The sequence below is a fragment of the Schistocerca serialis genome, chromosome 2, assembly GCF_023864345.2.
Source record: "Schistocerca serialis cubense isolate TAMUIC-IGC-003099 chromosome 2, iqSchSeri2.2, whole genome shotgun sequence".
NCBI lineage: Eukaryota > Metazoa > Arthropoda > Insecta > Orthoptera > Acrididae > Schistocerca > Schistocerca serialis.
Genome location: NC_064639.1, coordinates 545,920,871 through 545,940,070, shown reverse-complemented (window position 1 = coordinate 545,940,070; position 19,200 = coordinate 545,920,871). Strand labels below are relative to the sequence as shown.

General features: G+C 38.7%; 1 protein-coding gene across 1 annotated transcript in view; it reads right to left on the bottom strand.

Annotated features, from left to right (window-relative positions):
* LOC126457523 (nucleolar pre-ribosomal-associated protein 1) overlaps window positions 1–19,200 on the bottom strand; it is a 180,361-nt gene that overhangs the window by 32,935 nt on the left and 128,226 nt on the right. Inside the window, exons 15-18 of the mRNA XM_050093866.1 lie at window positions 18,871–19,080; window positions 11,355–11,581; window positions 3,776–4,054; window positions 98–236 (exon numbers count right to left, since the gene is read on the bottom strand). Coding sequence (XP_049949823.1) covers window positions 98–236; window positions 3,776–4,054; window positions 11,355–11,581; window positions 18,871–19,080 — 855 coding nt within the window. The remainder of the gene's footprint in view (window positions 1–97; window positions 237–3,775; window positions 4,055–11,354; window positions 11,582–18,870; window positions 19,081–19,200) is intronic.

The following is a 19,200-nucleotide window of genomic DNA, read 5'->3' as shown; positions in this document are numbered from 1 at the left end:
CTTAGTTTAAATCTGTCTACTGATCACAAATATTATAAATCTGTTTTATACAGGCTGGTGGCCTTCATTTTTAGTTTTCTTCTTTGTGTTACATTACCTTAGTTTCAGTGTCAGCCAAAATTGAAAAATAATAGTCCAAAAGTAACTTGAACAATACACATCTGAAGCACAATTCAATGTCTTGAGGACTTTTTAAACCATCTCTAATAACTTCCAAAATCCACTGTCGATGAATACTGTATATGAAAGAAACAGACAGTTCAAATACATTTAATAAATACAAACATGTTGAACACCAAAATAAATTTGATATGGATGTTACCTGAATTATATAATTTGGAAATTCTAGTGAATTCATCAAGAAAGATCACATTTTACCATCAGTCTATGAATGTAACTAATATACTCTAATTTTCACTCTCAGACGAATATAACTGTGCAATATCCAAATCACAGTAGTAACAATGGTTCGTATGAAGCTAACTAACAACAGTAAAAGCCCCAGGCATCACAAAAATATGACAAATCTCAAAACAAACACAGTCATGGTATAGTACTGATTCATTATAATTGAAGTGCAGCTAGACACAGAGGCCCAGTGCAGTCTGTAATTATCATATTGCAGCAAAACTTGGTAGATATGCTAAAGCTTTAATATGCAACCAATTAACAATAAAAAAAAAATTAGTTCCAATTTTGATCAGCATGTGCAAATCTGGCTCTGTGGAATGTAAGAAGGACATACAGAAATTTTTCCATATGTAACAGATTAGGCATGCTATGTGGCCAGAAAATGTCAGACAAGTGAGAAAGACATAAGGTTGATTTTATTATTAACCGCTGCTTATACATATGAGCACCGAAGACATTGACGAGATGTTGCATACGTAAAAAAGTGTGATCAACAATTGCTCGCAGCAGTTCCAGTGTTCCTGCTAACACATTCTTCTAGATACCCTAAGAGCCAAAAATCACATGGATTCAGGTCAGATGATATTGCTGGCAATGCATCTGGAAAACCTCAGTAGATTACACATTTGTGGAAGGTTGGAGTAGGCCAGTCTTTCACTGGGCATATAATAATGCAGAACCTGAAAAAAATGTTGTACAGAGAGGTCTTGATAATGTGCAGACACCATGGTACACATGGCAGGACATCTAGGTACATTCTCTACAAAGAAAAATGGACAGAGAGTAATGGTGCTTGTGAATCCATAATACACAGCCACACATGGCAAGTGCAATGGCTCTTCAGACACAACAGGTAGTTTAACAGTGTCCCAATTTCGGCATTTCTGTGTACTGATTGCACCCTGTAGTGTAAAATGTGCTTTGTCCTCCACAGAGTATTGCCCAGCCAAAAGTCATCAGCTTCACTGTGTACCAGAAACCTAAGAGAAAATTCAGAACATTTCTGCAGATCATGAGCTTCACTGTGTGCCAGAAACCTAAGAGAAAATTCAGAACATTGCTGCAGATCATGAAGTTTCAGTTTTGTGCACCATCTGGATATTGTACGGATACCAGTGTGAAATAGACTGCAAAACTTTCCATACTGTTGCCAACGGAATGGACAATTCTCATGACACTGCATGAGCACTATCACTACCTGGTCACATGTTGCATGGTCAGTTAGAGCAGCAGTAACCTTGTCAATAACTTCCACTTGGATATGACATGTTCCTCTTCTGTGTGCCATACCGAGCTCACCTGCATTTCCAAAGTTCCTTATCATCTTTATGCCATTTAATGATATCAGGCCTCTCCTCAGACCTTTCAGTCAGTGACACTCTCTCAATGCAGCTCTGTAATTGCTGCCATTTACATAAAACATATCCACACTGTACACTAATGTTATGGCTTGTCAAACGACAGTATGGATACCGTCATACAGTGTACAGTGGCAGATTTGCACTTGATGTACAAAACTGGAACTAATTTGTTTACGGGTTCTGCATTATCACATTAGCATATCTACCAAGTTTCACTGACATACAATAATTACAGCCTACTCTGTGCCTCCATGAGTAGCTGCACTTTAATTACAACCACCGTGTAGTACCAATACTATGAAAAGGAAAGTTGCTATTCACCATTAGCCGAGATGATGAGTCGCAGATAGGCTCACCAACCTTCGCGAACAACACACACACACACACACACACACACACACACACACACACACACACACGACTGCAGTCTCAGGCAACTGAAACCACAATCAGTTTCGTTTCAGATGCCTGAGACTGCAATCGTGTGTGTGTGTGTGTGTGTGTGTGTGTGTGTGTGTGTGTGTGTGTGTGTGTGTGGTGTTGTTGTTGTTGTTGACGAAGACCTTAATGGCTGATCCAGAGTCTCCACTAATGATAAGTAGCAACTTTCCTTTTCATAACATTATTACATTCCATCCTGGATTTTCCATTGTTTGATTTTTACCATGTAGTATCATGTGGAAAAAAAACTGCACCCACAATTTGTAAAGAGAGATTAAATATGTATACACAAAACTACAGAATGAAAGCAGTGGAACACACATGAACATGGTATATAAAACAAAACTGACAAATGCTTTGAAAGAAACAAAACCACAGAAAAGAAAAGATAAAGGAGGTTGATATGGCAGAAAAATTAAGAAGGTAGTAAAAATAAGAGACTTCAGAGATTTTTAGCTTATGAAGGAAGAAATTCTGCAGTCAAAACAAATGGTTAAAAAAAACTGATCACTCTCAGAAACATCAAACAGTCCTGGCAACCAGCAGCACAACCCACAATGACTGACAAGTGAAGAATTACAGATGCACAAAGAATTTTCAAAATGACTGCCTTATTAATGCAACAGATTGAAGTAATGCCTCGTGTAATACTTACCTAGCATATTAAGTAATCTATCAAACTATTGGAAAGGGAATCAATGACCGAAATGTGTTGGAACATTTTTATTAGTTTAATGATGGTCCACCTTTTGCAGCTGAAATGTAATGCCTCTTGTCCATACGAGAATGGTTCAAAGGAAGATGTTTCAGTAGAAAATATTTTACACTGTAGAGTACATTGACTGTGGCAACGAAAGAAACTGGCTCTGTTATGTAATATCACAACCCTTTAAGTTTCAGGAATAAAAAATGTAGATGGAAAAAATGCAGAAAAACACTGAAACATACTTGGAAACTGGATTGAAACATTTATGTGTTAAGTTTTCAATGACTGTTTGTATGTTTCCTATCTGAATCTTGTTCCATTTCAGGACCTCAATGTTACAAAACTTGTTTGTGATGGCTTTTATTCCCATTCTGGGTGTGTGCAGTTATTGTGTTTACTATCTTCTGTTTTTAATCCATTGTTTCCTAAATACATTTATTGGAGGATGTATGATTTATTACATAAGACAAACACCTGACAAAAAAAAGGGGGGGGGGGGATGAAAATCAATTTGTGATTAGCTATGCAGGGATAATAAGTTATGTAGTTTACCTTGTTGTATAGCATTTGTTTAACAATATATTGTCTTCGAAGAGTGGCCAGTGTTTTAATTTGTAACTATAAAATAACCTGCACAGAAGGCTAACAGTATTGCATGTAATGTCTACTTGGTATGCAGTATTTGTGACCAGTAATAAGAAAAAGGATACTATGAATACTACATAGAAACTTGTAACAAACAACTATTGAATTAAATGTTTTCTTAACAGCAGTTGAAATTATATCACTGAATTCCACACATCTGCTCTGTTACAAATACAATATAATAGTGCTGTAATAAGATTAATATTCTTACCTGTGCTGAAGATCAGAACTATGAAAAAGTGGAAGGAATTCAGGGATACTCAACAGGTACAACGAAGATTTGGCAAGAATGAAATTATGCAAAGGCTGATACAAAGGATGCAGTGGTTGAGAAATTAACAGCGAAGCCCTGGCGAGGAATGTTGTCACTATGCATGAAAGTTTTGGAGTGACAAATTCAGTGTCGCTCTTGTCAGATTTCATGATATCTGCAGCACCACAGCGAATGACATCCAGCAGATGTAGCCATAGGTGGCGTTCCTTACCAAAGCTGGAAAAAATAGACTATATTTAATTATATGATGCAAATAATACTACAGAGTTACTCCTATGGGACATGAGCACGTTTGAAGAGTTTGATGTATTGTGACACACTTATGCAAGAAGGAGACAAAAAATAACAGCTTTTTCAAGCAACATCATAACTACAGGAGGCACGAAACACAAAGCATGTTATTGATTTGTATGTTTTCTTGAGGATGCTAGAAGGTCAATGTCCTTCAGCTGGGTCTGCAGGAATTGTGTATAGAAAATTGTGTGTGCTTTATCTTCACATGTTGCAGCCCATTTTCTCTAGTGAGTTGGTGGTGATCGAACAGTTCCTAGCACAGAAACCTCTTATTAATTTGCTGAAGTTCACTTATCTGATAAACAGAAAATTAAATAAGCATTTAAAGGAACTGTCTTTTCCATCCAACATTTTCAATTTATGACCTTATTTCTACATTAACATAAGTACCTTCCTTTTGATTGGCTTTAAACTTGTGCCTCATTTTCACAGAAGAGACAAAGTGTCATAGACTATTAATTATGATCATGACCCCTCCATAAAAAGAATGTAAAGAAATAATCATAAAAATTGTTGAATGAAACTGCTGCGACGTCTGAACAAGATACAGCCATGGCAGAAGCACCACAGGCGCAAAGAAGCAAGCTGTGCTTGTGACACACAGACTTGCCACTTGCGCGAGTTCCACCAGTGACATAGGCGGCACTGAAGACAAAGATATCGACTTTGACTCAGCCAATTGCGGCCAAGTACAATTCACCAATGACTGGAGACAGTGGACAGAAGCCTACTCCAAAGGTAGGAGAGCAGATCTCACCTACTTGGTTATATATCATTGTCCAGGGCTGACTTAGACAGGGAATGTCCTTTAGTGAACTCTTAGTAGTGAACAGACAGTTGTAAATTGCATTTGCTATGTACTGTGAAATTTACTTATGACTATTTGCACTAAGCCATTGAGAGTCTTTTTTGTGTTATATTACATGCAGCATTGCAGACTTAATCATTCAACTAATCACAAACATAAGTAAGCCTTTTTAACTCATTTGTGTGACACTGTTACTAATTTGTTGGAGTGTTGTAGAACCTTCATTCTCCTATCCTGTTGCCTGACCCCGGACATAGCTGTGTAATAGTGGCAGGGAGAAATTGCCCTAGTGGTGTAATGCACCAGAAACCATTTCACGAACTTGCTACCGTAACAACAGTGGAAACGTGGCCTCCACAGCAGTAGCGACAAGGCCTTTACAAAACTGGTGATGAGAGTTTACAGAAGAAACAAGTGGCTAATAAAAGCAACACTACACCAAACACCTGCAGAATTGCAGAGAGAGTTAAAAAGAGTTTCTGTTCAAAGAAAGATTCAGTGTCACAATTTCCACATGAAAACTCACACCAATGAACTTTTTTTGAGAAGATTTACAATATAACATTGAAAGAAAAAGAAAGTCACTGAAAAAGGTACGATGGTAAAACAATAACAAAACATATTTTCCCATTTTAAAAGAATATAGTGTATTTAGCAAGAGAGATACTAATGCTAATTTATTAATTAATGATGATTTTCCAGGAAGTATTATAAAGTCATCTGAAACATTAAAACAGTTCCTCTCTGCATTACAGACATTGTCTGCCAATACAAAGCCTGACATACCCAACATTATCAAAATACTATTATACAGACTGTGGCACCAATGGAGCAACGCATGCTTCATTCAGCTTACAAACTCTAAAGTCTAACACTGATTTACGTATTTGGTGAAGTGATGAAGTAGTGCATGCAAGGAGTAACACAGCGAATACAGTAACGTTTTATTTCTTTCTTTCTTTTATTTTGATAGTCAGATTTAGTGAACTATACACAATGTCAGATGTTGTTCTCACTTTTTTAAAAAATAATTTTGCCATCCTCTTCAAAAGTAACTACCAATGAAAGACAGGGATGAATCCAGCAGTAATGCAATTCCATATTTGGGATACACACAGATGTAATTTTCAGAATTGGATGAGATGCCATTTGAGAGTAAACTATAATATTAATTTTTGACAGTGTTTGCAATTTATGTGTAGACATTAATCAAATTTTTGTCACTGCATAAAACTGCACTAGGAAACACATGTGTGTGAAACATCAAAAATTGGTGATTTTTTTTGTGCATGTAAAACTGATTCTTTCAGTGTATATTTAAAAACAAAGATGATTTGACTTACCATATGAAAGCGCGGGCAGGTCGATAGAAACACAAACAGACACATACATACACACAAAATTCAAGCTTTCGCAACAAACTGTTGCCTCATCAGGAAAGAGGGAAGGAGAGGGAAAGACGAAAGGATGTGGGTTTTAAGGGAGAGGGTAAGGAGTCGTTCCAATCCCGGGAGCGGAAAGACTTACCTTAGGGGGAAAACTCGCACACACACACACACACACACACACACACACACACACACACACACACATATCCATCCACACATATACAGGGGTGTCTGTATAAGTGTGGATGGATATGTGTGTGTGTGCGAGTGTATACCCGTCCTTTTTTCCCCCTAAGGTAAGTCTTTCCGCTCCCGGGATTGGAATGACTCCTTACCCTCTCCCTTAAAACCCACATCCTTTCGTCTTTCCCTCTCCTTCCCTCTTTCCTGATGAGGCAACAGTTTGTTGCAAAAGCTTGAATTTTGTGTGTATGTATGTGTCTGTTTGTGTTTCTATCGACCTGCCAGCACTTTCGTATGGTAAGTCACATCATCTTTGTTTTTAAATATATTTTTCCCGCGTGGAATGTTTCCCTCTATTATATTGATTCTTTCATTGTTTAGATAACTGTCCACTTTGTCTGTCACTCTTTTTTTCTCTAAGTAATGTGTTCACATGTTACTTTTTTCCACTAATCATACACACGCAATTGCAAAAGTGTGAGATATTCTCTTAATATGTTTGTTGTACATGTTGCTTTATTATTTCACACTAACAGGTAAATAAACAACTGAAATAGTCATACAATGTTTTTTTCTGTTATTGTGTAAGAAACTATGCTTCATTTCTTTTGATGCCACATTTTTCTTCGCATTATTTTCATCAGGCATTTTAAATATTTCCTTTGCAGTTTCATCACGTTAACTTCCAACTGGAGGGAAGTATGTGTAGGTACAGAAAATTTTTGTTTCGTCTACATGTTAGTTTTTGATGACATGACTTGTTGTCAATGAGGGCACATGGTAGAGAAGTTAGCTGGCTGTTTTGATACGTTCTTTCACATTTTTGGGATGTGTAATGTGTCAGAACTTTTATCACATGGTCATCTTTGTCAACTAAGTGATGTAAGGAAGATATTTCTTTGAAGATATAATTAGAGTTTTAACACATCATAATTTTATGAAATAACAACAAAAGTTTATTTTTATATTTCATGTTCAACGAGCAGGGATTAGAGCAACATGACAACACGTATTTTGTTTGGAGGGGACCATTGCCACACCAGAGTGACAACTTACACCAATAGCCAGTGACTGTGAGAAGATATTGTCACTTTGTTCTAATTCCCTGTGACCATTATTAACATTTCCGTAAAATGAAAAGAAAAAAAAAGTGTACGATTTTAATTTCTGTAACATTCGGATGCCAATTGCATCTCAATCTGAAAGGATATTTGTTATATGACTTATTGTGAAACACGAAAGGAACTAGCTGTAACTGTGTTTTTCTTACAGGAAAAAAGTGAAACATATTTTATTTGTAAAATGAGAAAAGCTACAATGTACAAAAAATTTACTTTGATTCCCATCTTCTTTGTGAGAAACGTACAAAACACGAAAAAGAAGGTGTAATATTTTTACAAAGTTACAAGATAATGTACTGGATCTATCTTTGCAAAATTATGTAAATATCTGCAACTGAAGTTCCTGACAAAGTTTCAAATATGACAAACATTATGGAAAAAGAAAAGAGAAGTGATATAACAATCCTGAATATGCCACAGATTACAAAATATTGAAGAAAACAAATTCCTGAAGTCGACTAATCTCTCAGGCACAAAGATAAGTTATATCACTAACTGGCAATATAGCAACAAAAAATAAACAACATTCTAAGGGTGTTATTTTACATATTTGTTAAACTTGCAAAACTTTCAAGATGGTAATAATAAATATTCCTGGCAAGAAACTGCAGATATGGGAGATTATGCTTATCCATGGCTATACAGGGAGTTTCAAAAAGGTACGGCCAAACTTTCAGGAAACATTCCTCACACACAAAGAAAGAAAATATGTTATGTGGACATGTGTCCAGAAACGCTCACTTTCCATGTTAGAGCTCATTTTATCACTTCTCTTCAAATCACATTAATCATGGAATGGAAACACACAGCAACAGAACGTACCAGTGTGACTTCAAACACTTTGTTACAGGAAATGTTCAAAAGGTCCTCCGTTAGCGAAGATACATGCATCCACCCTCCATCGCATGGAATCCCTGATGCGCTGATGCAGCCCTGGAGAATGGCGTATTGTATCACAGGCGTCCACAATACGAGCACAGAGAGTCTCTACATTTGGTACCGGGGTTGCGTAGACAAGAGCTTTCAAATGCCCCCATAAATGAAAGTCAAGAGGGTTGAGGTCAGGAGAGCGTGGAGGCCATGGAATTGGTCTGCATCTACCAATCCATGGGTCACCGAATCTGTTGTTGAGAAGGGTACGAACACTTTGACTGAAATGTGCAGGAGCTCCATCGTGCATGAACCACACGTTGTGTCATACTTGTAAAGGCACATGTTCTAGCAGCACAGGTAGAGTATCCCATATGAAATCATGATAACGTGCTCCATTGAGCATAGGTGGAAGAACATGGGGCCCAATCAAGACATCACCAACAATGCCTGCCAAGCGTTCACAGAAAATCTGTGTTGATGACGTGATTACACAATTGCGTGCAGATTCTCGTCAGCCCACACATGTTGATTGTGAAAATTACAATTTGATCACGTTGGAATGGAGCCTCATCCGTAAAGAGAACATTTGCACTGAAATGAGGATTGACACATTGTTGGATGAACCATTCGCAGAAGTGTACCCGTGGAGGCCAATCAGCTGCTGATAGTGCCTGCACAGGCTGTACATGGTACGGAAACAACTGGTTCTCCCAAAGCACTCTCCATACAGTGACGTTACCTTGTACAGCAGCAACTTTTCTGGCGCTGACATTAGGGTTATCGTCAACTGCACGAAGAATTGCCTTGTCCATTGCAGGTGTCCTCATCGTTCTAGGTCTTCCCCAGTTGCGAGTCATACGCTGGAATGTTCCGTGCTCCCTAAGACGCCGATCAATTGCTTCGAACGTCTTCCTGTCGGGACACCTTCGTTCTGGAAATCTGTCTTGATACAAACGTACTGCGCCACGGCTATTGTCCCGTGCTAATCCATACATCAAATAGGCATCTGCCAACTCCGCATTTGTAAACATTGCACAGACTGCAAAACCACGTTCGTGATGAACACTAACCTGTTGATGCTACGTACCGATGTGCTTGATGCTAGTACTGAAGAGCAATGAGTCGCATGTCAACACAAGCACCAAAGTCAACATTACCTTCCTTCAATTGGGCCAACTGGCGGTGAATCGAGGAAGTACAGTACATACTGATTAAACTAAAATCAGCTCTAACATGGAAATTAAGCGTTTCCGGACACATGTCCACATAACATCTTTTCTTTATTTGTGTGTGAGGAATGTTTCCTGAAAGTTTGGCCGTACCTTTTTGTAACACCCTGTATAACTAAAAATATATATGATGATAATGTATGCCAGTACATAGTCACATAAAATGAGATGTAACACACTACATGTGGCAGAAATCTCCCACATAAAGAAGTCTTCCTTTTATTTTAGATTTTTTACATAAATTAAAAAAAAAAAAAAGAGGTGCGTTACAAAATTTAAGCACCCTGAGGTTATATACAGTATTTTTTTCTTTTATTCAACTATAGTATTTTAGAAATTGGCACTGTTGCTGAATCCTACAGCTGACAATAGGTAATAGAACTGGTTGCTATAGGATGGGTTGAGTGTTGGCTCTCACGACAAATATACGTGCATGGGAAAGATTACAGAATTTAATGGTGTTGTATCATGATCAGAACTGAATAATGTGTATGAACAGGCTAAATATATACTTACAGTGATAGCAGACTAACAACAATGGCTTATGTGGTGTGAAGGTTGGTTTTATAGAAATTAACAAGTGCTGTTTAATGTGATATATTTGACTGTTACTGAAGATTAATACAGTCGATGAAATGTCAATGCCATCTTATTTAGAAACCCAATCATTTAACAAAATCAGTAATGAAAGAGTACACTGGTCATAAGAAAAGATGTGGTAAATGGTAATAAATAATGCTCCACAAGCCCAAACCAACTGTGGTGTGGCAGATGCCTAGCCACGATTTTTCATCAACAGTTATCCACCCCATCAAAACACATAACTCAATCTGATGTTCAAATCATTTTATTAATAAATGGTTCTACTCTTCTTATGACACAGTTAATTACTTCAATACAACTGTTACTGTTACTGGGGCTGAAATTAATGACAAGTACCACCACAACTGTATGTCACAGTAATGAATGACATTTGCAGATACTACCTTCCCACACTCAGCCACGTGCCAACTGATGTCTTCCTGTTCGAGCACTTACAGGAAAGCGGGAGCATTTTGTTCAAATAGGCAACGTGGTCAAGTCAGTTACTGGGTGAAGTTGAAGGATTTAACCTGAATATGAATGTGGTTGAAATATGATTTTATCTGTCACATGACTGTTGTGCAAATATGTGCAAATATTTGCATCTTAGATGATGAAATAATAAGTGTATGGATTACAGGAGTTTGAGTCCTTAAACCCAAAAATTAATTTGTGCAAATAAATATTTGTAGCATTTGGGATGAAAATGAAGAATGTTTCATCTTTACAATGTTGTGAAGCAGTCTCTCTCATCAACGGCGTTTAGTACTTTCACAATACTACATTTCTTTTGCAAAATTGGTAAAAAATGAAAATCAACTTTATGCTAACTTTCTGATTTACAGCCTTTATAAGAACCAAGTGCTTACTGCTTTTAATACAGTGCAATATGACTGACTGTTTAATCAACACAAATTTCGGTTTGTCTTTGTAATACATTCCCCGAGATTCAGCATACACTAATAATATTACAGTGAAAAATGAGTTTCATTTATATAAAGACGGTAACAAAGAAATTCGATATTTCTTAAAACTTACTTGGTAGCTTCAAGATGTGTGTAGAGTTGTCCAATTACATGCCAAGCTGCTGATCTAGTTGTGTTACATTCGCTCCCAAGAGCAGCAAGAACTAATGCCAGTGCATCACTGTGAATGACCTTTTGTGGTCTTACTGGTGATTCTGGAGCCAGCAACTTACTCAACAGAGGCAAGATAAATGCAGGATCATAAATACTTGAGTCGTCATGATGCATATTATTTAAAACCTGACAAGCAAACATATTGATATTTTATAGTATTAAATTTAAAGATAAATAATAGCAAAAATGATAGGGCACAAGGAAATCATAAAAAGGTTGAGTGATTTATCTTTCAAAACCAGACTGACTGACAGGAACATATTTTACAAAAATCTGAATAATTTCTCAAATTCCTTCCAACTATTGATTTTTTAAATATGTGTTCTCTCAATCACTGTGTGTCAGGATATAATTAAACAGCTACCTCCTACTGGCACAGCTGTTTCTTCTCATTTGATGTTTCTGATAAATCCAATACACACACAATATTTCTGTACATGGAAAAAAAGCAAAACTCTGGGAAAACAAGGTATGATTTTGCCCACATGAGCAAGTAGCTCATAAAAATATGGTCATCGAGCTAAAATACAGGTTGAACACCCACCGCTTTATTAGGCACTGTTTCTGATAGAGACTTTTTCCCTTCCACATATTGGTGAATTAGCTCCTTCAGTCAGTTTCAGATGGGTTCTCAGATTATTTGTGAATCAATACCACAGTTCAAGCTGCTTTGTCAACACAATAAGAACTGCGGTACTAGAGATTAAGGCCACATTAAAAGACGGAAAAAGGACTGAACCAACTGATTATAAGACGAGAACCTTTAAGTGCATAGCTTGGTACTTACCCTCAGAACATCTAAGTCATACATATAAACTACTAAACCACATCCTTGTGTACTGTTCTGCGTACAGTGTTTTTTTTATCAATAAACACTTCCAGGCTAAGTTGCCGTGGTCGATCTGTAGAACTTCTTCTCCCTGACGTTTCGTTCTCAACTACGGAGAACATCTTCCGAGGTGAGTCAACGACGGGCTGCTAGGAGCTGGGGCCGCCGCTTATATGGATATCGTAGAGGGCGCCACTGCACGTCACGTGGCGTCGATGTGCAGCTATCTCTGGCTATCGTCTGTTCTCTCGATTGCAGGCAGTCGATTGTCACGTCATTGATTCAACGTCGACCGCCATATCTTATCCAATTTTAATCCTTCTTCTTTACGATTAAAATTGTATTGATGTTTGTGGATTTCAATTGCCTCTCTATACATACGTGTATAATAATGTGACGTCCTCGCTAGCATGCTTGTTTCACCAAATTTTATTTCGTGATCTCCATCCTTAAAAACATGTTCCGCTACTGCCGATTTGTCGATATGTCCCAAGCGACAGTTTCTTTTGTGCTCCGTCAACCGTGTATTGATGCTTCTTTTGGTAGTTCCTATGTAAACCCTGCCACAACTGCATGGAATTTTATATACTCCTGGGGCGGCTAGGATGTGACGAGCGTCTTTTATTGATCTTAGGCATTCACTAATTTTCTTAGTAGGTCTGAAAATGGTCTCTACGTGAAACTTGCCTAGTACTTTCCCAATGCGATCCGTGATATTATGGATGAATGGAAGAAATACTTTTCCAGCTGATGGTTATTGCTGTCTCCTATTTTTAGGCATTTTTCTATTTGGGTGAAGTGCTGGTTAATCTCGTTTTTCGTCTAACCATTTTTCGCAAAGGCCACTCGTAAATGATTTAGTTCTTCTTGTAAGTAGCCTGCTTCACAAATATTATTGGCCCTATCCACTAATGTTTTTATGACCCCCCTCTTTTGCCTAGGGTGGTGGTTTGAGTTCTTATGGAGGTAGCGATCAGTATGTGTACCTTTCCTGTTGACCTTATGGCCTAAGGTCCCATCCGCCCATTTGATAACTGATACATCCAAGAAGTTAAGTTGTCCGTTCTTCTCCTTCTCCACAGTAAATTTAATCTTTGGGTTGATGCTATTTAAGTGTACGAGGAAATCATTCAAGTCTTCTTCCTCATGATTCCATATTACAAAGGTATCATCCACATACCGATACCACTTCGAGGGGCTTTTTTTGGCCGACTGCAGCGCTTGATGTTCAAAATATTCCATGAATAAATTCACAATTGCAGGACTTAGGGGGCTTCCCACGGCTACCCCATCGATCTGTTCATAAAATTCATTATTGTACTGAAAATAGGTCGAGGATAGACAGTGTTGGAACAAGGCTACTACAACAGTAGGGAACATATCGGCTATATGGGAGAGAGCTTCATCAACTGGAACCATCGTGAACAAAGACACTATATCAAAACTGACAAGGATGTCATTAGGACCGACAGTAATTTCCCTCAATTTCTCAATGAAGTGTAGAGAGTTTTTAATATGACTCTCAGTTTTGCCTATGTAAGGTTGTAACAAAGAGGCAAGGTGTCTGGCTAGTTCTTGGGTAGGAGCTCCAATTGCGCTGACTATTGGTCTCAAAGGAACATCAGGCTTATGTATCTTTGGTAATCCATATAATCTCGGAGGATAAGCCTCCGTTTTACAAACATACTTTTTTACTTCTGTAGGAATGGAAGACTGTTTTATCATACGATTGGTGGCATTCAGCACATTCGTTGTGGGATCCTTTTTCAACTTCTTGTACGTGCTGGGTTCCAGGAGATCACTGATTTTCTTGTGATAATCCTCAGTATTCATTAAAACAGTAACATTTCCCTTGTCAGCGGCAACTATAATAACATTCTTGTCTGCATTGATCTCTCGCAATGCCTTCCTTTCCCCTTGAGACAGATTGCTGCTGGGTGGCTTAGCTTTGAGTAATATCCTGGAGGTTTCCATTCTAATTTCGTCAGCAGAATATGATGGTAACTGACGAATTCCTGCCTCTATATTAGCAATAATGTCCTCCATAGGAATCTTGGATGGAGTTATTGCAAAATTCCCTCCTTTAGACAGAACAAAGTTCTTCCTTAGACAATTCTTTTTCCGATAAATTAATAACCGTTTGGGTATTGTTTGGAATCGGTGTTTCCTGCCGACCCTCTTGTAGACGATCATACTTCTCCTTCTGCCTATTGGAAGACACTTCTGCAATAATCTCCATAGATCTAAATGTTAAACTGTCCACTTTGTTCCAATGACAAAACTGCATAGTATTGCTAATAAGTAAATGAAGATTTAGCAGTTGACCATCACATACCGCCAGTCCTCGTCGTGTCTGATGTATCCGCTCACGTAGTAATGCCAGTTACATACGAGAGTAAATACGGTTAGCTTGTGCCGAATGAAACATTCTTCTCACTTTTAAAAACTTGGGAACTATACCGGTATCATGACAGCGTAGCAGAAAAGTGAGTGAGCAAAGTTGTTGACCTTTCTTCTTGCGTAGGTTATCCAGTCGTCGTACCCTAGTTGACATTTCCTCCCCGTAGAGGCGTCGAATCATTCCATGTAGGCTTTCATGGCCGGCGTCTTCATCAATAAACACTTCCGGGCTAAGTTGCCGTGGTCGATCTGTAGAACTTCTTCTCCCTGATGTTTCGTCCTCAACTACGGAGAACATCTTCTGATGTGAGTCAACGACTGGGTGCTAGGAGCTGGGGCTGCCGCTTATATGGATATCGTAGAGGGCGCCACGGCAAGTCACGTGGCGTCGATGTGCAGCTATCTCTGGCTATCGTCTGTTCTCTCGATTGCAGGCAATCGATTGTCACGTGATTGATGCAACGTCGACCGCCATATCTTATCCAATTTTAATCCTTCTTCTTTACGATTAAAATTGTATTGATGTTTGTGGATTTCAATTGCCTCTCTATACATACGTGTATAATAATGCGACGTCCTCGCTAGCACGCTTGTTTCACCAAATTATATTTCGTGATCTCCATCCTTAAAAACATGTTCCGCTACTGCCGATTTGTCGATATGTCCCAAGCGACAGTTTCTTTTGTGCTCCGTCAACCATGTATTGATGCTTCTTTTTGTAGTTCCTATGTAAACCCTGCCACAACTGCACGGAATTTTATATACCCCTGGGCTGGCTAGGGGGTGACGAGCATCTTTTGTTGATCTTAGGCATTCACTAATTTTCTTTGTAGGTCTGAAAATGGTCTCTACGTGAAACTTGGCTAGTACATTCCCAATGCGATCCGTGATATTATGGATGAACGGAAGAAATACTTTTCCAGCTGATGGTTGTTGCTGTCTCCTATTTTTAGGCATTTTTTTATTTGGGTGAAGTGCTCGGTTAATCTCGTTTTTCGTATAACCATTTTTCGCAAAGGCCACTCGTAAATGATTTAGTTCTTCTTGTAAGTAGCCTCTCTATACAGACTGTCGTGATACCAGTATAGTTCCCAAGTTTTTAAAAGTGAGAAGAATGTTTCATTCGGCACATGCTAACCGTATTTACTCTCGTATGGAACTGGCATTACTACGTGAGCGGATACATCAGACACGACGAGGACTGGCGGTATGTGATGGTCAACTGCTAAATCTTCATTCACTTATTAGCAATACTATGCAGTTTTGTCATTGGAACAAAGTGGACAGTCTAACATTTAGATCTATGGAGATTAGTGCAGAAGTGTCTTCCAATAGGCAGAAGGAGAAGTATGATCGTCTACAAGAGGGTCGACAGGAAACACTGATTCCAAACAATACCCAAACGGTTATTAATTTATCGGAAAAAGAATTGTCTAAGGAAGAACTTTGTTCTGTCTAAAGGAGGGAATTTTGCAATAACTCCATCCAAGATTCCTATGGAGGACATTATTGCTAATATAGAGGCAGGAATTCGTCAGTTACCATCATATTCTGCTGACGAAATTAGAATGGAAACCTCCAGGATATTACTCAAAGCTAAGCCACCCAGCAGCAATCTGTCTCAAGGGGAAAGGAAGGCATTGCGAGAGATCAATGCAGACAAGAATGTTATTATAGTTGCCGCTGACAAGGGAAATGTTACTGTTTTAATGAATACTGAGGGTTATCACAAGAAGATCAGTGATCTCCTGGAACCCAGCACATACAAGAAGTTGAAAAAGGATCCCACAACGAATGTGCTGAATGCCACCAATCGTCTGATAAAACAGTCTTCCATTCCTACAGAAGTAAAAAAGTATGTTTGTAAAACGGAGGCTTATCCTCCGAGATTATATGGATTACCAAAGATACATAAGCCTGATGTTCCTTTGAGACCAATAGTCAGCGCAATTGGAGCTCCTACCCAAGAACTAGCCAGACACCTTGCCTCTTTGTTACAACCTTACATAGGCAAAACTGAGAGTCATATTAAAAACTCTCTACACTTCATTGAGAAATTGAGGGAAATTACTGTCGGTCCTAATGACATCCTTGTCAGTTTTGATATAGTGTCTTTGTTCACGAAGGTTCCAGTCGACGCAGCTCTCTCCCATATAGCCGATATGTTCCCTACTGATGTAGTAGCCTTGTCCCAACACTGTCTATCCTCGACCTATTTTCAGTACAATAGTGAATTTTATGAATAGATCGATGAGGTAGCCATGGGAAGCCCCCTAAGTCCCGCAATTGTGAATTTATTCATGGAATATTTTGAACATCAAGCACTGCAGTCGGCCAAAAAAAGCCCCTCGAAGTGGTATCGGTATGTGGATGATACCTTTGTAATATGGAATCATGAGGAAGAAGACTTGAATGATTTCCTCGTACACTTAAATAGCATCAACCCAAAGATTAAATTTACTGTGGAGAAGGAGAAGAATGGACAACTTAACTTCTTGGATGTATCAGTTATCAAACGGGCGGATGGGACCTTAGGCCATAAGGTCAACAGGAAAGGTACACATACTGATCGCTACCTCCATAAGAACTCAAACCACCACCCTAGGCAAAAGAGGGGGGTCATAAAAACATTAGTGGATAGGGCCAATAATATTTGTGAACCAGGCTACTTACAAGAGGAACTAAATCATTTACGAATGGCCTTTGCGAAAAATGGTTATACGAAAAACAAGATTAACCAGCACTTCACCCAAATAGAAAAATGCCTAAAAATAGGAGACAGCAACAACCATCAGCTGGAAAAGTATTTCTTCCGTTCATCCATAATATCACAGATCACATTGGGAAAGTACTAGCCAAGTTTCACGTAGAGACCATTTTCAGACCTACTACGAAAATTAGTGAATGCCTAAGATCAACAAAAGATGCTCGTCACCCCCTAGCCCCCCCAGGGGTATATAAAATTCCATGCAGTTGTGGCAGGGTTTACATAGGAACTACCAAAAGAAGCATCAATACACAGTTGACGGAGCACAAAAGAAACTGCCGCTTGGGACATATCGACAAATCGGCAGTAGCTGAACATGTTTTTAAGGATGGAGATCACCAAATAAAATATGGTGAAACAAGCATGCTAGCGAGGACGTCACATTATTATACACGTATGTAGAGAGAGGCAATTGAAATCCACAAACATCAATACAATTTTAATCGTAAAGAAGAAGGATTAAAATTGGATACGATATGGCAGTCGACGTTGCATCAATGACGTGACAATCGACTGCCTGCAATCGAGAGAACAGACGATAGCCAGAGATAGCTGCACATCGACGCCACGTGACGTGCAGTGGCGCCCTCTACGATATCCATATAAGCGGCGGCCCCAGCTCCTAGCAGCCCGTCGTTGACTCACCTCGGAAGATGTTCTCTGTAGTTGAGAACAAAACGTCAGGGAGAAGAAGTTCTACAGATCGACCACGGCAACTTAGCCCGGAAGTGTTTATTGATGAAGACGCCGGCCGTGAAAGCCTACATGGAGATTTCCCCCCCCCCTCCCCTAATTGACAGGAAATATCGTAACCATACAAGTGTATCTGACCAGTTACAGTTCTTAGAGTACTCCAGCAACAGGAATCACATGGCAACAATGAGGTTATTAGAGGTGGGGCAAGTGCTTCAATTGGACATGGATTGGGAAGGGAATTAGCTACATTTGTCTAGGGACACATACTGACCTTACATGTAAGTAATAATGGAAAATAACATATAACCTAAGTCTGAATTCTTTGACAGAGATTTAAATTTGCTCTTTCTAAATGAGTCAAGTGTCATAAACACTGTACATCATCATTTGATGGGTGAATAAGGCTGTAGACAAAAGATGCAATCGAAAACGTGCAATGAAATAAGTTAAATACCAGACCACTGAAACGAACATAAAAATAATATATTCTTACACAAACAGTGTGCACATCCCTAAAGTTTAATTATTAACAACTGAAAGCAAAGGTTCAAAGTCTCAAAGTTACACTGAATTGAAAATTATTCCAGTTCATTATCACTATAAACATTCCATCTTTAATATTAAATTCCTATGGCTTGTGCCACAATGCTAAAAAAGTTTTAAAAAAGAAAAAAAGAAACAGTTAACTGCATGAACAAATGCACCTGTTAGTATTAATCTTACCTGTACATCTCTCTCACAGGGAAATCTTGAAACTGTTGTCTGCAGAACAGCAGAATCCAACATATCTAGCACTTGATTGGCATGGGGCTGCTGCCAAAGAGATGAGCTACCTTGGACTCTCACACTATAATGATTCACTGCTGCCTCGCCCCATAAATAAGGCTGGCATCTCTCAAGTGTCACACCTGACGATTCATACTTCTGTAACAACTGAATGATCACACAGAATATAACAACAGTACATACTCACTTTGATAAATAATATGGGCTCGAGGAAAATTACCACCACAATACAACTATACATACCGCAAAATGTACATGGTCCAGTCA